Source organism: Eupeodes corollae, chromosome 2 (genome assembly GCF_945859685.1).
Source record: "Eupeodes corollae chromosome 2, idEupCoro1.1, whole genome shotgun sequence".
NCBI classification, from domain to species: Eukaryota; Metazoa; Arthropoda; class Insecta; order Diptera; family Syrphidae; genus Eupeodes; species Eupeodes corollae.
This window is the reverse complement of record NC_079148.1, coordinates 49,428,787-49,453,696: the sequence shown is the minus strand read 5'-3', so window position 1 is coordinate 49,453,696 and position 24,910 is coordinate 49,428,787. Positions and strand designations below refer to the sequence as shown.

The 24,910-nt window shown below is 33.1% G+C and overlaps 1 protein-coding gene and 1 long non-coding RNA gene across 3 annotated transcripts in view; one reads left to right on the top strand and one right to left on the bottom strand.

The window, feature by feature from the left end:
* On the bottom strand, positions 1 to 23,723 carry LOC129944656 (uncharacterized). 2 transcript variants are annotated; one of them, XR_008781471.1, is made up of 6 exons: positions 23,661 to 23,723; positions 22,921 to 23,608; positions 14,288 to 14,512; positions 14,061 to 14,223; positions 13,825 to 13,991; positions 1 to 190 (listed from the first exon to the last, which is right to left on the bottom strand). It is a non-coding gene; the product is annotated as an uncharacterized LOC129944656 (long non-coding RNA). The 2 variants fall into 2 exon arrangements; XR_008781472.1 differs by lacking the exons at positions 22,921 to 23,608; positions 23,661 to 23,723 and adding an exon at positions 17,257 to 17,989 and having other exon boundaries at positions 6 to 190.
* The window catches only part of LOC129944655 (mitogen-activated protein kinase kinase kinase 7), a 71,022-nt gene that overhangs the window by 1,109 nt on the left and 45,003 nt on the right, over positions 1 to 24,910 (top strand). The window contains exons 4-8 of the mRNA XM_056054242.1: positions 13,353 to 13,532; positions 13,636 to 13,771; positions 13,837 to 14,015; positions 14,092 to 14,514; positions 14,581 to 14,632. Coding sequence (XP_055910217.1) covers positions 13,353 to 13,532; positions 13,636 to 13,771; positions 13,837 to 14,015; positions 14,092 to 14,514; positions 14,581 to 14,632 — 970 coding nt within the window. The remainder of the gene's footprint in view (positions 1 to 13,352; positions 13,533 to 13,635; positions 13,772 to 13,836; positions 14,016 to 14,091; positions 14,515 to 14,580; positions 14,633 to 24,910) is intronic.

Here is a 24,910-nt window from a genome sequence, read left to right as displayed (position 1 = left end):
CAAATTTAATTGCCTAAAATTTAAGCTCAAGACGATCTCAACTATTTTATTAATAAGTCATTTTTAAAGTTTACTTGTAGGTACATTTATTTAGGAAATTAAAAAAATAATACAACTTTTTTCAAACCGTTTATAAGATGTTCAATTCCGTTTTATTTCAAAACCTGTATTCGAATGTTTGAACGTCCATCTGTAAATAAAAACAAATAGATTTATATTATTAGGCTAATATTTCATTTCCAGAGAAACGTTTTTTTGTCTAAATGTTTAAGAGGATTTGTTGTGTAGAATAAATTTGTGTGTGTCATGAATTTGATGAACTCAAAAGAGTGAAGTCAAAAACTAAAAAGCTTAAAAATAGTTCAAAAAAACCAAATCAAAAAGTAAAACACAGCATTATTACATTTCTGTAACTTTTTTTAAAAGGGTGTTAATAGAAAGGGAAGCGTCTGATTTTACAAAGCACAAAGATACAAATCACTGAGTATATCCAAATACTACGTGTTTATCCCGAAATACTAAGTTTTTGTCCTTTTTGTTAATGAAGGTCAAACTTTTATGTTTTATGATCATAGAAAGATTGAAGCATTCGATTATAACTTCCAATTCAATTCCAACAGAAATAAAGAGGCTTGGATGCGACCCCCACTGATAACTTCCCATCCGTGGCCGCCCGTCGATTATTGAACAGTCTGAGAGCGCAGTTTCAACACCCCCTCTCGCTCCAGATGGTTTCGATTGGTCATCCTTTCGAATTCCTAAAAGATTCGTAAAATTAAGGAAAACATCTCTTGGAAGTGGTTTTGTCAAAATATCAGCTCTCATTTCATTTGATGGACAGTATCTTAGTTCGATGATCATCTTCTCTCTTAGGCCTCTTAAATGATGGTGTCAAATATCAATATGTTTTGTTCGAGTTCCAAACTTGTCGGATTCAATTAGGCGAATGCATCCTTGATTATCTTCATAGATAATTGTGGGCTGATTAATTATCTACCTCAATTTCTGTCAAGAGTCTTCGTAGCCAAATTAGTTCTCGACTTGCATGTGATGCCGCTACATACTCCGCTTCGGTTGAAGACATAGCTACTGAGGTCTGTTTACGACTTGACCAAGCTATGCTACTTCCTGCGAATTGGAATACATACGCACTGGTTAATTTTCTGTCGTTTGAATCGCCAGCCCAGTCAGCATTCATTTGTTTGAAGCCTTAAAGATTTGTCAACATTCGTCGCCAGGTATCGCATAACCCTTTTTTCAGCTTTCCAGTCACTTTCAGTTGGAGATTCTATTCTTCTGCTCAAAAGATTAACAGCTAAGGATACATCTGGTCTTGAAACGGTTGCAATATAAAGTAATGATCCAATAGCTTTGCGGTATAAGTTATTATTTGGTAACTTCGGACTTGTTTCTTCACTTGGACTCAAGAAACCTGTTTCAATTGGTGTTAAAGTTCCTTTTGAATCTTCAAGTTTGTAGGTTTTTGTCTTCTTTTTCCCGTCGATCTCTATACCGAGATAATGTTTCGCTTCACCCAAGTCTTTCGTCTTTACCTGCTTTTGGAGTTCTTAATATATGGTGTTTATAAGTTCTACAAACATAAATGTTGTTTGGCCGTTGCTTCCTTTCCTTAAAAACAGATACGGATCAGCTGTCAATGCCTTGAATCCCATTCCAAGTAAGATCTCTGTTGCTCTCTTGTTCCATTCCCGGGTTGATTGTTTTAGACCATATATGCTTTTATTAAGTCTAAGCACCTTTTCTTCATGACCCAACATTTTGAACCCTGTGGGTTGGTCCATGAAAATTTCATCGCTCAGTGTTGCATTCAAGTAAGCATTTTTCACATCAAAATGCGGCACATGCAAACGTCTCAATTGGGTAACCACTAGAAGAGTTTTTATAATTTCGTGTTTAACAACTGGCGCAAAGGTCGTATCGTAATCTTCACCGAATTTTTGAGAAAATCATCTTGCAACAAGTCGGGGTTTATGAGTACTAATGTCTACATTTAGTTTGGATTTAAATACCCATTTGCAACTTACTGTTCCCTCAGGCGGCAGATCTGTAAGTGTCGAAACTTTAAGCTCGTTCATTGACTTGATTCTCGGCAAGTGGTAAACGAAATACTTCATCCCAGGATTCTGGTTCTTTCGAGATTCTAACCAGGGCTTTGTACGACAGACGTATTGGAGGAATGTCTTTATTTGAACGCTTTGAAATTCGAATTTCCTGATTTTCTGTCTGACCTTGAATGTCTTCACCGCCTTGGGCTACTGACTCTTCTATAACGAGGGGCTCATATTCTTCAAATACTTGCTCCTCTTCAATGACAACCGAGTCATTAAATGAGATGCTTTCGTTTCTTCCCAGTCTTATTGAAACATATTCTGAATTTTCTTTCGTAGAAGTATCTTCCGTTTTATATTTGTGTACAGTTCTGGATTCTTGGCTTTTTGTGTGTTGCTGGTTCTTAGGTTCATTTTCGATAATTTTCAAAGATCTGGATATCCAAACTCTATTAGATTTTGGATCAAGTATACGATATCCCTTTGAGTTGAGATCGTATCCAAAAAGAACGCCTTCTTCTGCCTTGTCATCCCACTTCTTTCTCTTCTGTTTTGGAACTAAGGTACACGATTTGGATCCAAACACTCTAATATGGCTCAGATCAGGAGTCTTCTCGAGCGTTTTACTGGGTAGCCTATTCTGCAAGAAGGCTGCTGTTGACACGGCTTCTCCCCAGAAACAATTTGGAAGATTTGCATCAAGTAACACACACTTCGCTACTTCAGTTAGGGTTCGGTTCTTGCGTTCTGCTACACCGTTTTGCTGTGGTGTGTATGGAACCGCATACTGATGATGTATTCCTTCCCTGTCCAGAATGCAAGGTTTTCTACCAAACTTGTTGAACATAGCTGCGACATAACCCTTTATAGCACTAGCTACTTCATCTTTCAATTTTAGCAAATGCACCACTGTGTAACCAGAAAAATCGTCAATCAGTGTTACAAAATATAAGATTTACTTTCTAACTTTTCAAAATACGAATGAATTAAAAAATTATACTTCAAACTAGCTGACCCGACAAACGTTGTGTTGTCATATAAATTATTTCTAGAGAATATTTTTATGGAAATAAATAAACTTATTGTAAGTGTGTAAAGGTGTGGTATATACTCGTACAGCTGCGAGAAAAAAAATAGCAGTGCTTGGAAAATTATTTTAAATAAAACATAAATAGGGCTTTGGTGTTGGAAATGTTTCTAAATAAAACTCCTTAAGATTGATTAAAATTTAATTTTTAGTAAAAGTGGAATTTAATATATTGCAAAAATACAAAAAAAAATTGCAGTGATTTTCTTTTTCTATTAAATTAAAATAAAACAGGGGAACAAAACGTTTTTCATACGGTATTTTATTTAGCAAAAGGTAATATTTGGTAGCACGACTTTTATTTTTTACAACTGCTTCACAGCGACGTTTCATTGACTCCACAAGTCCCTGACATCTTGATGATGTTATTGATTGCCAAGCCTGCTCAGCAACGCTCCATAACTCTTTGTTATTTTTTGGTTTTGCATTGAATACTTCTTTTTTAATATTTGTCCATAGATTCTCGATGGGATTGAGGTAATGAGACTGTTCAGGCCACTCCATGACCTCAATCCTATTATCTTGGAACCATTGCCTGGCTGCTTTACTGGTACGCCTTGTTTTTTTGTGGTGTTTTGAAGGATATCCCCGTGAGAGTGCTGATTCATAATGCTTTTGATCTAGTATATTGGGCAAACTCCATAATAGGAGAAGCATCCCTAAACCATTATACTGGATCCCCCATGCTTAATTATTTTTGTGGTGTATCTGGGGTTATATCCTATGTTCGGTGGTCTTCTCACAAACTGAACCTCAAGCTCGTCTGCAATCTCTTTAGCTGCTGCTGTAGGATTATTTTTTAAAAAGCGAACCACACGTTTTTTAAAAGTTGGTGTTAGAGATTGTTTCCGTCCCCTGGTTTCTGCTTTTTCTTCAAAAGTTATGGCGTTCCGCATAATCTTCGCCGAACAGCCAAGAAGTTCTTGAATCTTTTTATAGGTTTTGCCTTCCAAATCAAGCTTTTTTATAATTTCCCGCCTCTCCAGTGTGCAGTGCTTGCCTCGACCCACTTTAAATTCATAAATTCAATAATTTTATTACAATTTTAATGGAACTATAAAATAGAATAACAGGACTTGCTTTTTATCACTTTTGAAATAAAAATTTAAATCAAAACACAATTATTTAAAATAAATTTGTCAATCACTGCTATTATTTTGCTCGCTTAAAATAAAGAATCACACTACACAAAGCGCCATTTAAACAAAGCAATGAGAATATACAGTTAAATTATCACCACGTTTAAACATAATTACTCTAAGTACCATAATACAGTAGAGTTGCGAAAAAGTGGCTTTGTTATTGATTTATGATAAATTATAGGTTCTTGCCTATTACACTGCTATTATTTTGCTCGCCACTGTAAGTGGGAGAGGTATAGAGCACTGTAAACGGTGACAATTAGTTTTAATTTATTACAATTAATTCTTTAAGTTATATACATATCGCTGATTATGAAAATATTACTAAAAAAAAAAAACAATCCAACAGAATGTACAATGTTTTTTGTGATCCCATCTTTCGCCAATACAAACAAACTGGATGGGTTGCCCACTCGAGAGCACGCCATGAATGATTGTCTTTGTGAGAAAAGCATGAAGTGCTCAAATCTAAGCCGCAGACAGACATCGTTTGGCCTTGAGACTTATTGATAGTCATTGCAAACGAGAATCGAATTGGAAATTGAAGGCAATTGAATTGGCAAATTTGTGGGTATAATAAGAATTCGCAGTAATAATACATTTTCACCTCGAAATTTGCCATTTAAAGTAATTTTTGAATTATTAATCGCGTGCCGTTGTACAACCGTGGTGGGTTCAACAACGAACAAAAATTACCGGAAATCCAATCTTCAGTTGTAAATTATGCGGTGGCATGCCTGCGGAGTCATTCCGTAATTTTCAAAACGATTATCATTAACGATATCGTCAATAATTTACTTCACGTAACTTTGTCGCTATCGTCTCGTCTATCGTTTTCAGCATAAGATTACTGAAATGTCAAAATGAACTCAACGAAAGATCATGCTTGTTCGATAACTTGAAAGTGTTATTAAACTTGGTTTTTGTCTATAGAAAGTTGTGAAAATTTGCAACAAATTGCTTTTTAGCAAACTTACCAACTATTCTGTGGTGTTTATTGTTACTGTTTTTTTTTTGCCGCTGACAACGATGTTACTATAATTTCAATATCTAAGACATTTATATCTGATATTATTGAAAAACTTTGAACAAAACTATAATGGTTTAGATTATTTTACAACACGTGAGACATCAAAAACAAATTGCTTACAAATAGGTTGGAAAATATAAAGGTCTCTTAATTATCTCGATAACCGTAGGTATTCATTTTATTTTTGTTTTCTGAGTTTTTATTTTAACTTTGTTACAAAACTCAATTACGCCAAAACATTTGTATTTCAATTTGCTTAGTTAGTACTTGAAAACCAATGACAGACGATACCTATTTAGCTATCGTGCAAACGGTATCGTTTTGACGATATCACTTTGTCGATTCGGCTTCGCCTGACGTTTACGAGTTCAGCCATAGGAATTCAATGCATGCTATCACAATGTAGCTTCGACCTCACGTTTTGTTTGACAATCGTAAGGAAAAGAATGTAATGTAACGTAATGTGACTCCAAACGGAAGCTCTAGTTCAATTTTCTGAACATTTGCTTTGTCTGACAGCTCATCAGCAGGAAAAAAATGTCAACAAACAAAATATTTGCTCTTTGGAGGGATGAAATAATAGAAATGTCATTCAAAGCAACCTCGAAGCGGGCCTAACGTAACGGAGACGAAGCCGAAGCTGAAGCGTGTATGTGTTTCAGCCATAATGGTTTTACGGAATGACCGTAAAACTCATTCAAAAACTCAGTTGAATAATTTACAGTTTCGGTATCATCACAAACTGTATCAATAGATTTGTATGACACCAAGTCTCCTGGTAACAAATGTTGTATCTTGAGATTTGATTTGTTGATATCCAATTTTGCTGCTAAAATTGCTCTTTCTGTCAGCCACTCATGATTTGTATATTGTCTGTGTAGATCGGGAATTATGTGGTCAATGAGAGTATCTTGTGAATCAATAATCTTGCAGAAATCGACCAGTAATTGTATGCATCCAGTTTTATCTTTTCCGGTGCCTATATCTAACAGTTGTTTTGTGAATGTTTCAGCGGATGGATGTTGAAGCATTTCAACACGTATATTTAATTTCAGTTGTAATTTTTCTACATTACGCCGAAGTGACGATGATTTTAAGTACGCGTTGATCTCATCAGCGTATGTTAAACTCGGAATAACGGGAAGTGTTTGTCTGAAATCACCTGAAAACAGTGCAGCCAAATAGTCTCTCGTTGTTTTTTATATCTTTCAATGCCCTGTTCAAAGCCTTAAGTGAATGTTTGTGTGCCATAGTGTAGCCATAGATGATTTAGTGGCATACAATAAAGTTGCCACAATGCCAGAAGATGCAAAAGCAAATGCAATACCATTATTTGAAAGAATTAGAGAAATAAGGATATTTTGCAAGTTCCACCTGGTGCATCCAAAAAAAAGGAATCCACCTTGTCCTGTCGAAACTGCGATCCTGGATGTGGTCATAAATGTTTCTTTGTTCTTCATTCAATAGTGGAACATTGCGAGCAACAATCGCTGCTGCTGCCATTTCTACAGTATTGTATTGTAGTTCACGATTCAATTCAGGGGTGGAAGCGGCTTAGGTGATAGTTGACTATCATCTTTTTGATAATCAAATTGACTATCATTTTCATTCCGTGTACACATTCTGTGTAAGAGTAATTCAACTCAATTCAATTGGATTCAACAATTTCAGTTTCAAATTGGCTGATTTTGAATAAATGAATAAATAAAAAATTTACCATTCGTTTGTGTGAGCGTCTGGTAGCTCTATTAGGAATAAACATATTTGTTTGAAAACGGCTATCACATTTTTTTGTGACAGCTTTTTAGGTATCAATTTGACTATCACCTTATGGAGATCAAATTCGATCATTTTGATTGTCATGTATCAACAATCATCTTAGCCGATTCCACCCCAGTGTCTAATAAATCAGATGCATTTCGATTTGGTGAATGAATACCAAAATGACTTAGTGGTAAGTTGGCAATGATAATGCAAAGATCCTCAATAGAAATCAATGCTTCATTGTACATAGCGTCACTGAATACTTCCGCAAGATCGTTGCACCGTGTACGGTGTTGATGCAATTAAACCATAGCACTTACGAATATAAACAATAGATTAAAACCTATTCTTAGACCTACCGAATCTATATGCAAAATTTCTATGAAATTGGTTAAGCCGTTTCGGGGGAGTATTGCATCTAACAGGACAGTTACAGGACAGGAGAATTTCTGGTAAATTGAAAGCTGGGAAGTCTTTTCACTTTAGAAATTTTGTAGAAATTTGTCATATCGTTAGTGTTATTAGTTCGTGAGATATTTGGGGTGAACCAAAATATATACTTTTTTTTAAATTGTTATACCAAAACAAACACACCCAATTTTTTATGAAAGTCCTTTCTACATCGTTTGATGTTATTATTTGTAATAGAAAAATTTAATTGAAGTTGATATCTCTACAAGTTCTTGAGACATGGACAACTAAAAATAGTATTCTGAACTTACATATCTCTAAAAACCTTTGATTTAGATTATAAAGGCCTTGAAACGTCGAGATATGTCAATATTTGCAATTATTATTATTAAATTCTACAAGTTTTTTTCGTTTTTTAAACATTTGAATCGAATTGAAAAATCCTCTTCGGTTATAACCTTCAGTTCAGAAATTGTATTCCACAAAATTAGAAGTTCAGTAAAATAAGAAAAAGGGCTCAACGTTTGAGAAATTTAATTTAATTTGTTTTTGAAAAGTCCATAAACTCTTCAATCTTCATCGAATTCATTATTATTTATTAATTACTTGCAATTTATGGAGAGTGAAAGGTTGGAAAAAGAATTTTCGCAATTTTCTCCTTTTCTATAGATAAAATTAAATTTTTGTATTTATTCACATCAATTGTAGTACCCGTAGCGTGATGGTTAGTGCGTTGGGCTGTCATTCAAAGGGTCTTGGGTTCAATCCCTGCCTGTGCCACCTTAACTTTTTCACGGGTACTGAGTCTTGCGAGGAACTGAATTTCTTAAATTAGCCGTTCAGATTAGGAATATAAATTGTAGGTCTCTTCCATCTCTGACAACATTACTCGCACAGAGGAATGGCTGAGAGTTGTAAGTCACTAGGCACTGGTTCAACATGGACTATTGCGCCACCTAATTTATATTTATTTATTTATATTCACATCAATTAGAGATCTTAACATCTACAATTAGATTAAAAAAGGTTGAGAAATAATTAATCATTTATAACAACAAAAAAAAATAGGACTAATAATATATGTATAATATTAAGTGTTTAAAATAACAATTATATAAACATGGTTTGATTAATAAAATCGAAAAGAACAAAAGTATATTATTTTTCAAAGTGTATCTGTTTCTCTAACACAGCGAGTTAAATGTTCATTACGAGCATTGTTTACCCTATGTTCCTTTTCTCGGAATAATCAACGTTCTCTTATTTGATTCGAGGGAGCATACAAATCTACCAACGATAAAAGGAAAGGGTATTTGAAATGATGCGACAAAAGTCACTTATAAACATTGCTGATGTTCCAATCTAATTTCTGAATTATAATCTTTGTACATTTTTTTTGATCATTTCACTTCTTTTTGAAAAAATATTGTAGTAAGGATTCCAAATCACACAACATTAATCTAATTTTGATCTAACAAATGAGTTTAATAGAGGTTTAGGGACAAAAGGGTCCTTGAAGTCTTTTGAATTACGTTTGATAAAAGCTAGCAATGAATTGGATTTAGCTACAATATATTCTATATGCTTGCTAAAGTTTAGATTTAATTTTTTTCTCTAAAACTCTTTCAAGAACAACGATATTAACTTTGTAATCAAAAGATTTTTTTTTTTAAATTGCGACAAAAGGAAAAAATTTTACATTTTTTAACTTTCAAAAATAATTGGTTAGTTGTACACCATTCTGTTAACTTTTGGAGATAATTTTGCAAAAGAATACAACCATTTAAAGAATTTATGCATCCGAACAACTTTGAATCATCTACAAATAAAAGTGTACTAGAATTTAAGAAGATATCAGCCAGGTCATTGATTAATATTAAAAAAAAAAGAACGGGACCAAGATGGCTTCCTTGCAGGACACCCAAGGTAATAATAATTGGACTTGAGAGCACTTGAGCAATACAAACGAATTGTACACCTTAGATAGACTAAAAACATTTCAACTTATTTGAGTGAAAACCAAATTGTTTTTCAATCAAAATAGTATGAATAACTCTATCAAAAGCCTTCGCAAAATCAGTATAGATAACATCAATTTGGTAGCCTTCTTAGAGTTTATTTAAGACGAAATTGGAAAAGATAGAAAGATTAGTGGTAGTGGATTTTCCTGCAAAAAAGCCATGTTGAAAAGGTGAAATATGCTCCTTAAGGAGAAATGGCAACTTTTTACAGATAATTGTCTCCAAGAGTATCGGTATACTTGATAATTTACAAATAGGACGGTAGTTATTTACTTCCTGCTTAGGACCATTTTTATGAATTGGAGAAACAAATGATTTTTTCCACACTGAAAGAAATTCACCTTTCCCAAGAAATATTAATTTCTAATTGTTGTATGTCAAGCTTATAAATATGATTAGATAATTCGGGTATTTCTAATGGATCTGAACTAGATTTTGAATAATTTGATTCGAAGTAATGTGCAAACGAATTACAAATATTTGAAAAATCCGAAAATGTAGAACCAAGGTAGTTCGTACTGCTAGGAATACCATTTGACATTATTTACTATTAATAAATGACCAAAAACATTTTCCATTAGTTTCCAAGGAGGCTTTGAGTTTTTATTAATTTTTACTTTTGGGACATGCATATCAATTGCCGCTTTCAAATTATCAATGAAGACATTATAAAAATCAAACTTAAAATATGTGAGCTATCAACACGTTATCTAATTTCATTCCTATAAGTTCAAAACTCCATCAGCGTATGTTTTGTGTAACTAATATAATTTAGAACACAAGGAATAGGCAAAATGAGCTAAGAAAATGTATTGCAGCCCCTCAATTACAAAATACCATACTAGTAATTCATCTAGCCTAGTGATTACAGTGTTCTCAATAGTTCCAAAAACTAGTTTTGAAATCCCCAGTTTCATTTCTGAGGTTTAAAATCAAATCCTAACTTTTTTTGTATTTAATTTATTATCATGATTTAGATTTAATAAATAATTAAAAGCTTACGCATGTTAAAGAAGAAATAGTTTATTATTAGGTATAAAAAATGTACTCTCAAAAAACTGCTGATAACTGTATAGTTTGTACCCTCTATTTCTATGCCAAAACAACATTTTAGATCGCTTGAGAATTTTATTAATACAGTCAAACTTTCCTATAACGAACTTCTACATAACGAAGATCTTTCTATTACGAATTGATTTTGAGTACCTACACATCTTTTTGGTATTTTTTGATCTCCTTATAACGAATTTTCATAAAGCGAACTTTTCTCTACAACATATAAATTTTATTGCTGGAAATCCAAATCTTATACGTTTTTGTTTCCACATAACGATTTTTTCAAATAATTTCAAACATGCAGAGAAAAAAAAAACCTTATAAGGGGATTTCGCCAAGATTTTAAATGCAAGCATTCTATGTTCAGGCTTCAGTGAATATAATTGAAATTGAAAATGTCTCGAAGTAGCATTTCTCTGGAGAAAAAGTTGTTGACAATTAGTAAAGTTGAAGATCGATTGACTTAACAAACAGATATTACTATTGAAGTGTTTCGAACCTTTCTGGAGATGAAGAGTAACGTACCGACTCATTTAAAGGGTGATTTTTTTGAGGTTAGGATTTTCATGCATTAGTATTTGACAGATCACGCGGGATTTCAGACATGGTGTCAAAGAGAAAGATGCTCAATATGCTTTGACATTTCATCATGAATAGACTTACTAACGAGCAACGCTTGCAAATCATTAAATTTTATTACCAAAATCAGTGTTCGGTTCGAAATGTGTTTCGCGCTTTACGTCCGATTTATGGTCTACATAATCGACCAAGTGAGCAAACAATTAATGCGATTGTGACCAAGTTTCGCACTCAGTTTACTTTATTGGACATTAAACCAACCACACGAATGCGTACAGTGCGTACAAAAGAGAATATTGCGTCTGTTTCTGAGACTGTTGCTGAAGACTGTGAAATGTCGATTCGTCACCGTTCGCAGCAATTGGGTTTGTGTTATTCGACCACATGGAAGATTTTACGCAAAGATTTTGGTGTAAAACCGTATAAAATACAGCTCGTGCAAGAACTGAAGCCGAACGATCAGCCACAACGTCGAATTTTCAGTGAATGGGCCCTAGAAAAGTTGGCAGAAAATCCGCTTTTTTATCGACAAATTTTGTTCAGCGATGAGGCTCATTTCTGGTTGAATGGCTACGTAAATAAGCAAAATTGCCGCATTTGGAGTGAAGAGCAACCAGAAGCCGTTCAAGAACTGCCCATGCATCCCGAAAAATGCACTGTTTGGTGTGGTTTGTACGCTGGTGGAATCATTGGACCGTATTTTTTCAAAGATGCTGTTGGACGCAACGTTACGGTGAATGGCGATCGCTATCGTTCAATGCTAACAAACTTTTTGTTGCCAAAAATGGAAGAACTGAACTTGGTTGACATGTGGTTTCAACAAGATGGCGCTACATGCCACACAGCTCGCGATTCTATGGCCATTTTGAGGGAAAACTTCGGAGAACAATTCATCTCAAGGAATGGACCGGTAAGTTGGCCACCAAGATCATGCGATTTGACGCCTTTAGACTATTTTTGTGGGGCTACGTCAAGTCAAAAGTCTACACAAATAAGCCAGCAACTATTCCAGCTTTGGAAGACAACATTTCCGAAGAAATTCGGGCTATTCCGGCCGAAATGCTCGAAAAAGTTACCCAAAATTGGACTTTCCGAATGGACAACCTAAGACGCAGCCGCGGTCAACATTTAAATGAAATTATCTTCGAAAAGTAAATGTCATGGACCAATCTAACGTTTCAAATAAAGAATCGATGAGATTTTGTAAATTGTATGCGTTTTTTTTTAAAAAGTTCTCAAGCTCTTAAAAAATTACCGTTTATTTGAATCTCTCAATTTATTAGACGATTTTGTTGAAAAACAAAAACGGAAGAATGTTGTCCAAACTAAAATCACTGACTTCTTTAAATAAAAGTAAAAACAGAAAATTTCTGTATGACGAATTTTCTATATAACGAAATAATTTTCTGGACCCGTCAAAATTCGCAATAGGGAAGTTTGACTGTAAATGGTAATAATGAAATAATCATGAAAAAGTTTTCACGGTCTTTGGCCTCCCATTACTTAAAAGAATCAATGGTCATAGTATGAACTTAAAGTCATCTCAAAATTTCAAAAAAGTTTAATTAGGGTTTTAGACATTTAGGGGAAGAAGGAAGCTATAGAATATATTTTTTTGTTTAAGTTTGAATACAGGAACGAATCAAATATTGCAAAGAGATATGATTTCAAAAGGCTATCAATGTTCACTACACAAAATATGAGGCCCAAAAATATCAAGAAGTCATTAAAATCGCAGAAAAGGGATTAATTTAGGATTCACAACCATCACCAAGGTATTTGATATAAAAAGTTCAAAGCAACATGTATGGTCCGTCCAGTTTTTGTCCACCAAATCAATGACACAACTGACTCGTGAGAGAAAGAATATTGAGGCTTACTCACAAAAATTCGCACAAAATTTTAAAATATATAAAAGACATAGATAAAGACAAAAATCTTCAAAGAGTGCCTACCTACCTATGTACATGATTTTTTTTTTTTTTAATATTATTGGGAACTACACGATTCGGTTTTCATTTCATACTCTTCTGGTGTCTCGTTTTGACGACATAGTCTTCTAGCATTTTGTTTGTTATTTTGTTTTAACAAATATATTTACATTGTTTAACATAATACTTTAAAATATTCCATATATGTATTTCTTAATTTAGTAATATTTAATATTTTGATATTTATCTTTTATATTTATAGGGTGTTGCATATTTGCATGCTATGAAACCAAAGCCCATCATTCACAGAGACTTAAAACCACCAAATTTATTACTTGTAAACTCTGCAAGGAATTTAAAAATTTGTGATTTTGGAACAGCGGCAGATAAATCAACTTGGATGACAAACAATCAAGGCAGTGCAGCTTGGATGGCACCAGAAGTAGATAAACATTTTTTTTTCACAATTTTTGTTCATATTTTTGATATCTGAGAAACTTTGCTTGCATGTATGCTTATTTTTATTAAAACAACAATTTATTTAGGTTTTCGAAGGGTCACATTATTCAGAAAAGTGTGATGTTTTTAGTTGGGGTATAATTCTATGGGAACTGTTGGCTCGACAACAACCCTTTAAAGATGTACAACATGCTTTGTCGATATTGTGGGGAGTTCATAAAGGTAAATCTGCTTACTTATAAAATTCTAAAATTAATTTTTAATTTCTTACTTACCGTTTAATTAAGGCAACCGTCCACCAATAATAGAAGGCTGCCCCAAGCCAATCGAAGAACTCTACACATCTTGTTGGAGTCGTGAACCATCAGACCGTCCATCTATGCAGCACGTTGTAGAAATCATGACTTTACTCTGCGAGTATTTTCCTGGTGCCGATCAGCCACTAGAATATAAAGAAACATTAAATGTATGTTTAATTAGAATTTCTTTTAAAATATCTCATAATTTTTACTTGAATTTTTGATGTTTTTCATTTTCTTTAGTTTCACCAACAATCGTCTAAAGAATTCAGCGAAACTGATGCTACCATCGATAACAGTCGTGTGTGCTTTAGTCCTTGGTCCTCTTTGCATTCATCACAGAAAACACCAACAAATTCAGAATCAGTTCGTCATCTGGCAAATATGTTTAATAATCTTAGTAATGCAAATAGTCCGAATAGTGCAGGCAAGAGATCACCTCGTTTTAGTCCTAGTGTATCTACGTCAACTTTAAATAATAATAATAATAATGATTCAATTTCTGAAGAGAAGTCTGATTCTTGGAGTTCATCAGTTCATTCGAATGATCCTTTCCGTTTGAAACCATCACAAGAGACTGTCAATAGAAATGAAACAATCAGAAATGAAATTCTAAAACGGGGAAATCTTCCAATGATGACTGCTCCTTCAGTGGAAATAGATCCTGTAAGTTTTAGAAAATGTTTGAAATGTTTCGAATAAGAGAAAAACATAATGTTTATTTTTTTTTAGAATGCATGGGAACTGAAAAACGACAATATGGTTGACTTTTTTGAAAACACATGTAAGTTTTAAATTAAGTTAAGTTAAGTGAAGCATATTTAATTCCAGCCATGTCAAGTTGTTGTTGTAGTATTCAAATCCTATTAATTTCGATGGTTAATTTAAAGATTGGGTTGGGTTTTCACATTGGACTCATTTGAAGCGACTTCTTTTGACATATCATCATTTTGCCAAATTACGACTTGAAGGCAAGGAAAGAGAGATAAACAGTTTTTTTTTAATAAAATTAATAAAGTTTCAAAATGAGTCGCCTCAAAAAAAAAACTAATTAAAAAATCGGAATCTATGTTAATAATTAATCTATCGAAACAAATACATAGACTTAAATAGTTTATTCGCTCAGTAAATAGATTAGACGAAAATTAAATGTCTACCCAAAATAATTTGTTTTGTTTTTGATATTTGATTCAAATACCGAGACTATATCTTAAAACATTAAGAAAAATAATTATTAACTTTTCAAAAAATGCTTCATTTTACGTTATCTACAAAAATGTAGGGGTTGTTTTTAAGGGCTTGAGTGCTTTAAATAATATTACATAATATTATATTTATTTCTTAATATCTATCAAATGATTTCATGCCATGGTATGGTATATTTGATCAGTCCCACTTTTCAGTGCTTTCTTTCAATAAATATGGCCGTATGTCGTCAATACTTGAATGCTTGAAGATTTGCTGACTTCTCGGCATTAACCACTGAGTTAAAATACCAACATAAATGCATACAAAGTAATAGAGAAGCTCTTAGTACCGAAATGAGCTTCATCACTAAAGCTTCATTAGTGAAAATGCTCTTTGACCTCTTAGAACAGATTTAATTAATTTGTTTGTTTTAAAATTATATTTCCACGATTTTGAAACTCTAGATTAACAAATTTCACATTCTCAACAGTCAAGTTATGAACAACAACCATCTCAACTTCTCACGAATCTCAATCGTTAGAATTGCATCCTTCTCTCTAAGTCTACCTCGCTGTTGAGCCCGTACAGCTGGGCATTTCATCTTCTCCTCCACTCAACTTCCTTGCATAGAACCGCAAATCACGGAAGAACTTTTTTTTCGAAACGATGGTGTTTTTGTCATACTTCATGGAGTCTTTAGTTGCTTGAAGGAGGGCTTTAATAATCATCGCCGTTTAATCTCGGCGCTACTGTTGTTTTATTGATGCATGCTCCTAACGAAATTATCTCCAACTGCTGTGAAAAACTCGGCATTTAAGCCATCTGCTTCAGTGGATTTGTGAGACTTCAGTTAGGATATGGCAATCGTCATCATCTATTTCGTTTAAGTAGGGAAGACAAGATTTCTAGCTTTGTCATGTATATTGAATTAAATATCGATTCTGAAAAAGGATTTCGGTTCCTCGTCCCCGTTAAACAGTCTTCTTCCATATTTTCAGAATTGACAGTGGTTCTAATAAGTTGTTTCCACTTTCGTCATAGAACTCGAACTTTATTAATGCTTCCGCGTCTTAACATTTTCGACCGCACTTTTCTCTTGCTCTCTCTTTTGGCTTGCTGACGTTCCTCATCAAACCACTGGTTTATTGTTAGTAGCTGTTACAAACCCAGCACGTCAGTGTCGGCTTTTTTAATTGCATCTTGTCAATTTTGACACTGGTTCTCAGTACATTGTGTTGGCGGCAGAGGATTTTGAGAGAGGTTACTTGTGACTCGGTCTTAAAAGGATCTGGCATTCTCTTGGGATTGTAGCAGTTCGACGTTGTATCTTCTCACAGCATCTCCCTGTTTTGCCTTAAGTCTAGAAACCTGAATTACTACTATGGTTACAACAAGGTAGTGGTCCGTGTCGAAGTAGTGTCCCCGGAAAGCTTGGAAACCCATAATGCTGAAGCGTGTCTAGCATCGATCGCCATATATAGGTCAATCTGGTTGACGATAAATGGTTTTGGAGAACTACATGTTAATTTTTGAATGTTGAGGTGTGGAAAACGTGTACTGGCTATCATACAAAAATTGATGAGCCTGAATCCGTTATCAGAAGTTGTGTCAGATTCGGTAGGATTCCCGGAGGGGTTAATTTTTTTTGTATTTTACATAAAATGTTCTAAGAGTTTGATTGACTACTGCGAGTAATATTTTCTGGGAGGTTTTCTGTTCCTAATTTTCTAATGCCTCCTAAAACACACGTAATGCATTCAATTTAAGACTCCTCCTTCAAATTCGTCAGGATTTCTTTCTTAACTATTCTGTCATTGTGATGACAATGATAAAAAAATGAGCATCCAAATCGGTTAAGACAATCCTGAGATTTGACGAAATTAACACAAAGATCCATTTTGCTTTATACTTACATTTTTTAAGCCTAGAATCTCAATTTTACAACAAAGACTACTTGAAAACTTAAAACTGCTACCAAATACATAGTATAACGATAGGAAAGCCGAGATACCTCAAATAATAATCTTGAAAAAAATCTATTATACTCGTAGTTTATTTAAATCAGATATTTGTATCATGTTGGAAAAACAAACCAAGAAGTTAAAACTTTTTAATAACATTTTGTCTTTAAAACTACCAAACGGTTTATTCAGTTCAATTCCTAGAAACCAACTATTCATTTTTGTTTTTCACGAAAAACAATTCACAAAATTAACTTACTAGTCTCCCACGACGCATGACGACATTTTTGCTTTTTTTCAATACGCTTTCCTTTTTTGTTTATGGCTTTCCCAAAATAGTGAATCGTACGAGTGATTAATTAAATAATAATTTACTGACTTAATTTCCATTCACTTTGAATTTTCATCGTATTGTTTACAAAAATATCCGCACAAAAGTGATTCATTCCATGCAAACCAATATACCGACCGATGTAGTTCAAACCCCCGCCGCTGCGTCTTTGAAACAAATTAAAATCATTGAAAACGTACTCGAACACAAGAGCACAACGCAAAATGTCATTTTTCACTCGTTTTGCCGTTCGGTCGGTAAGTCGAATCGAAAATTGAAATTCGAAGGCTTTCTTTCTTTCTATCTTCTCGGCTACGCATAACAGAGGCCGATCCCAAAAATAAAAGTCGGAATAAAAAAATACAAAAATTCAAAAGACCCGATGTGAGATGAGTCATGAGGTTTTTTGAGAATGCGGCAAATATTATGGTCTCATATAATACGCGAACAGAAGTAGACTGCTTGTCTTTCGACAAATTGTCGCCTTTGTAGCTCAGCAGCATTGAAAACCCGCCCATATAATTTTCATTTTACAATAAAAATACAATTTGTTCTTTTTTTGTTCTGTGTTTTTATTATTTTTTAAATTCATTTTACAAACGCTGTGCAGCACAGTGTTTTAAAATTGGCCTAGGAAGATATTTTTGTTGGGATATGCTTTCTAATACAACAGCACGAAGACTTGAAATTTGTATTTATTCTACAGCTTTTTGTATAAAATAGGTTCGTAGGGAACCAGGGCCTAGCGAGACATACCTAGAGGAAGGACTTTTCATGACTAGAATTACACTTGAAGGATTGGTCAATTCCTTGCAAGAGGCAGTACTCATGCAAAACAACTATTGTTAGGCGACCATCACGAATCTGATAGCTCCTAGGTCAGCAATTAAAATTCATTTTTTTCATTAAAAATTCTTCTAAAAAAGTCTGAAAAGTAAGTCAAAGAAATCCGGACATATTCAAAAGACAAAAAGAACGACTGACAATATTGCTAATGTACCCGATAGTACCCGGCAATCTTTTGAATTAGTCATTTCACAAACGATATTACACCGTATTGGGTTTTTTAAGTGTATCAACATTATCCGGAATTTGGCAAAATATTGTCTTAAGTGATGAAGCCATTTTCACCCATAGTAATAAACAGAAAAAGCGCAAAGAATCTAAGAATTGTTACAAAAATATCTCTTCTCAATGTGTCACTGTTTGGTGCGGCTTTGAGTCTATCGTGTGATTAGACCTTTCTTTTTCGAAGATGTGCCTTGTGCTTTATGGAAAAGGTTTATTATCTTGATCACAATTCGGCACAGATATCATGTCATTTAACACCAAGTCAATTCAAGACCTTCAAAATAGAATCTGTGAAGTTATCGAATACATATAAAACGTCAAATGTGTAAATTGAAGATGTAACATTTCATGAAAAAGATGGAATTCTGTAACCTTACAGTCTCGGCCAATTCATCAATGTCTTAAAATCATTAAAGCTGTTTGCACAACGAACTACAACCATAATATACTTCTATTTGTTCAAAAACTGATTCTTTGCAATGATGGTTTTTCCTCATGTAGACTTATCCAATTTAATGGGATTTTCAATAACTTTGAAAAAGGATTGGATCTAATGTTGTTCAAGGACACAATTATCATTGTTGACTTTTCTGTAAATCCATCCTATACCCTATTAGTGGAAGAAGACCAACATAAGCGTAAGACTAATCACTTAACATAAATTTGTGCAATGTTCCTAGTTCCAATTAAGACTTAGAATTGAAGTTTAAAAAATTCATACTAAATGATCTTTTGAATCTTGTAGGTGACATTAATGCTATATTCTACAACATTTTTTTAAAACTTTTTGTATGGTTTGACTCTTGTCTAAAATACTTATAAAATAAAATAAACAATGCCTGGATTAAAAAAATTAAACAAAAGCCTCTAGTGGCTTACTAATCTATAACGTTTAACCGAGTTAAAAAAAAAGAAACCGAAAAACTCTTGAAGCTATGTTAATAGTAAAAAAAATACTGATGGGTATCAAAATTACATGTCTTTTAAAAACAAACCTAGCCATGACTCTGAAGTGATTTCAATAGTAGTTTGAAAATTACAGGAACTTATATTTAAAAAAAACTCCGTACTCTATTTAATCCTCCTCTTCACATTTTTCTTAATGAATCACTGAGATTCAATTTTTCAAGAACCTTGAAAAGGTTCTTACATAATTCCAATCTATAAAAAGGGTAGTAAAGTTGAAATACAAAACTTTCGTCCCATTTCAAAACTATCGATTATTTTTAATCTGTTTGAGTCGATTATTTCAAATTTGTTATCGTTTAGTTCTAGAAATATAATTTGTCAAATTCAACATGACTTTTTTCGTTATAAGTCAACAGTTACCAACCTCATTTTCATTTTATCTACTTTTGCCTAAAATTGTTAGAAAAACGAAATCAACCGTATTGTATCTTCACAGACTTCAGTAAACCGAAGGCCCTAGGTTTTTACGATAAATATGTAATGGTGGTTTTTTTCTTACTTATATAAGTATATCATCATGTTTAGGAATGTGCTTTATCACAATTTCGCACAAAATCTGGCGTAACACAAGAAAGCCACTTTGGACCTCTACTATTTATATTGAATATAAACGATTTTCATTTCATCATGAAATATTCGTCAATTTATGCTGATGACATACAATTTTTCAAATGTTTAAACTCTATTGACCTCTAGAAGATAATTTAAAAAAAAAACTTGCAATATTTGTAGTTCCTTTACGCCGCAAGTAAAACCGACCCACTCAATATTTCTTTGAAAGTCCTTTCCGCATCTTTTGATGTAATTATCTGTAAAACCAAAATTTATTTAAATTCGATATCTCGACTGGTTCGTGAGATAAAGACGACGAAAACTGGTATCCCCAAAGTACATCCGTACAAACGCAAACACAGACATCTCTCTAAAAATCTTTGATTTAGATTCTAGGGACCTTGAAACTCCGAGAAATATCAAAATTTTCAATTCGACAAATTGAACCAATTACAATAACTTCCAATAAAAAATTAATAAAATGTCATATGAGTTTAAAATTTTAAAGTAAGTTTGGTTAACGAATTTCAATAAATTAACTACATACAGTGGTGGACAAGAATTTAGTACACTTGTTAAAGAAAATAAAAACCATTTGATTTTCAATTTGTTTTCTTATTATGAAATTAGCTATATTTTATTAAGAAAGTTGTTGTAATGGGTCCGATTTGTCAAATTGAAAATTTTGACATTTCTCGACGTTTCAAGGTCCCTAGAGTCAAAATAAAAGATTTTCAAAAAGATGTCTGTGCCTGCGTGTGTACGTACGTTCGCAACGTTTTTTTCGTCGTCCATAGCTCAAGATCCAGAAGAGATATCGGCTTCAAATAATTGTTTTTATACAGATAATAAGACAGAAAAATGCAGAAAGGGCTCTCAAGTAAATTGCGTGGGTGGTTTTTTTTACCATAGCAGTTTGAAAAAAGGTAAACATTTTGGTTAACCCTAAATATCTTACGAACCAAAAACGCAAGAGACTTGAATTAAATTTTGTATAATATATTGTAAGGTGATATCAAAGAAATACATTTTTTGAAAAAAAATCCATCTTACTTTTTTTTTTATAAATCAAAAAAACCGAAAAAAAAATTTGTCACCTTCAAAATCTTACGACTAAAATATGATTGCATCTCCCAAACAATTTTGAGCAGCGAAGAATAATGTTTTTAAAATCTGATAAAATTTTGAGAAAAATCGAATTGACAGTTTTCTTACAAAAAATTCAAAACCGAAAAAAAATGTATAAAAGATCGTAAAAATTGATTTTCGACTCAAATGTGTTTTAAAAACTATGATATATTGGCTTTAAACTTCTTTTATCTTTTAAAAATATTGTTGTAAATATTCAGTACCATTTGTTTTCACAAAAAATTAAAACTTTAAAGATAATTTAACAAAAGTTGTTAAAAACTGATTTTCGACACAAATATCTTTTCAAAACTTTGTGATAAAAGCTTCCAACTAATTTTAGCTTACAAGAAACATTATTTTCAGAACTTTGAGATATTGGCTTTAAACTAATTTTATCTTATAAGAAATATTATTTTCAACATTTGTTTAAATTTTTGAAAAATATCGAATTGACAGTTGTTTTAAAAAAAAATAAAACTCTAAAAAAAACAATACTAAAACTTGGTAAACATTTACTTTTGACTCAAAAAGCTTTTCAAAAATTAAAAATATGGGCTTCAAACTTATTTTATTTCACAGAAAATATTGTTTTCGATATTCAGTAATGTTTATATAAAAATCCAACAGTCCGCTTTTTTCATAAAAAAATAAAATCTACAAAAAATAGTACGCAGATTTGGTAAAAATTGATACGAGTACATAAAGACAAACTTTTAAGCAAGACAAATCGACAGACGGGATGGGAAGTTATCAGTGTGGGTCGCATCCCAGCCTCTTTTTTACATTACTTATACATAGCACAATATTTTCATAGTACTTTATCAACTATGTTTAACATCTGTACGAAGAAAAAAGTATGGAATGTAGAAACATCTATTTTTCGCCTGAACACGAATTTAGCACATTCAACAGTTTTTTTAGTATTTGGTAGGGAACACTTTATTATGCAGAAAAAGCAGCCCAGACCATAACGTTGCCTCCACCGTGTTTCACCGTCTTAATGGTGTAACTTGTATCATATTCCCTGTTTTTTATAGCGTACGTATTTTTTCCCATCCGATCCGAACTGGCAGAATTTGGATTCATCGCTCCAGAACAAGTTTTTCGAAAAACTTATTGGTTTGTCTAGGTGAGCTTTGGCAAACTATAACCTAGATTTCAGATTTTTGTTTATACAAACAAGTACATAGATTGTTTTCATTTAATCGGCGTATTATGATCCTTGAGGAAACATTTACTCCATAGTTCGTTGAAAGTTCGCTTCAAATGACATTGGACTTCTTAAAGAAGATCATTGGTCGATAACCTATAAGTATTTCTATCTTCCTTTGTAGTTGTCTTTCTGGCCCGGGAGTTTTGTTCAACGTTTTCCATCACTCCAAACTTTTTTTAAAAGACGAAGGGCATTATAAACCAGCTTCCTGGAGCATTCTAACAAGTTAGAAATGTCTGTTACCGTCCGCCCTTTTGACTTCATTTTTAAGATCAGGCTTCTTTTTTCCTTTGATCACCATTTTCCTTTTGCAATGACTAATTGATTTATGCTTAGTTCGTGTCCACCACTGGAAGTTAACTTATTTCTTGACATAAGACCATCCTTCATATACTGTTCATTTATGCCTCCATTGAATTTAATAGTGTTCCACTGTATATATTATTAACAATGATATAATAATAATTATAATGTTTAAGCATCCAATTTTCTATGAAATCGAAAGTTTTTATTTTTCTAATCAAACCACAAACCAAACCTTAAAATAACAACGAGAATATTCAACAAGATGATCTTTGACTCAACTTATAAATAACTTTGTTTAAAAACATACATATATGTAAATGCACATTGTACATAAACAAGTAGATACTTACTTAATTAATTCCACGTGCTTGATAAATTATTTTCAATTAATTTGAACCTCGCAAGTCATTGAATGAATAAGAATATTCGTTTGAAGTGAAGTGAAAAATCTTACTTCTCGCATTTTATTTTATTCTTCACATAATAATTGTATAATTCTTTTGTTTTTGTTTAGAATTATTTTATTTTTTGTTTTATTACACAATGTTACTTGTTTTACCTTAAACATTTTTATATTTGTTTTTATAACGATAAATTGTATGTTTACTTAATCGTCGTTGGTGGAATGAAAATCAAAGGATTTTTCACCGAAGAGCATCACGGACGAATTATTTGATTTAACCAAATTTAGTCTTAATTTATGACCAAAACAATTGAAATGTTAACTATTTTTTTTATTTATATTTTTTGGTCAAACACAAACCCTCTCTAGCTCTCTTTGTTATTTTATCGTTTTTATTTTTAGGGTAAAAATAAATGTTTGCCCCTTTTGGCGGATCAGAGGACTCTTGATTTATTGTTCGCGCACACACCGCTCGCAATGACTAATCATTCCCTATAAAAATAACAATTACCCAGCTATTTAATGCAAATAAAAACACGACAGTAGCGGTGCACTGCTCTGCACTAATTGCACGATTAAAAAATGCTCCCAAATCTGTCATCCTGCTGCTTTATATCTATTTTTATTCACATTTCCTATAAACAAACAGAAAATTAATAGAACAACTATCACAGCCTCCATTCTTACTCTGCGCTTTACCGCAGCGCTGCCCCTAACCGCCTCAAAAAAAAAAAACGAACGTATAACGACCAGGGATGTGTCTTTATATCTGCGGCAACAAATCAAACGATGAATCATCGTTCATCCCCCTAATAAATAAATCGGCTGGTTGGCGCGCGTCGTCGCCAGTTGATCTCATCTATGATCGCAATAAAACACAAAATTAAACTCACTCATTTTGAGTGAGATTGTGCGAATAGATGAGTTTCAATATTCTCAAAAAACACACCAGGGGCAAACGTGCACAGGGGCTGTTGGGTAATGAGTACCCCACTTCATATTCAATACTCGTACAATGTTTAATTTTTCGTAAAAATCATCGATGGAATAATTATCCATAACTTACAACTAACTTAATGGTCCCATACGGACACTCTAAGTTAAACTATGACACTAACTACTAATGCCTTTCAGCCCTAAGATCTATTTTACTTCAATTTAAATTTTATTTATTTTGTATTTATTAGAAAATTATGGGAAAAAACTAATATCAAGGTCCTTTTTTATTTTTACTTAAAAACTACTTAAAATAAGGTCCTCAATGTAAAACTTAAAGCTAACTTAAACTACCTATTCTACCTATAAACTACTTAAAACTAGAACAACCACAGCAGCAAATCTAACATTTTTTGTTTTTATGTTTTATTGTCTAAAGGGTGATTTTTTTGATTAGGATTTTCATGCATTAGTATTTGACAGATCACGCGGGATTTCAGACATGGTGTCAAAGTGAAAGATGCTCAGTACGCTTTGACATTTCATCATGAATAGACTTACTAACGAGCAACGCTGGAAAATCATTGAATTTTATTACCAAAATCTGTGTTCGGTTCGAAATGTGTTTCGCGCTTTACGTCCGATTTATGGTCTACATAATCGACCAAGTGAGCAAACAATTAATGCGATTGTGACCAAGTTTCGCACTCAGTTTACTTTATTGGACATTAAACCAACCACACGAATGCGTACAGTGCGTACAGAAGAGAATATTGCGTCTGTTTCTGAGAGTGTTGCTGAAGACCGTGAAATGTCGATTCGTCGCCGTTCGCAGCAATTGGGTTTGTGTTATTCGACCACATGGAAGATTTTATGCAAATATCTTGGCGTAAAACCGTATAAAATACAGCTCGTGCAAGAACTGAAGCCGAACGATCTGCCACAACGTCGAATTTTCAGTGAATGGGCCCTAGAAAAGTTGGCAGAAAATCCGCTTTTTT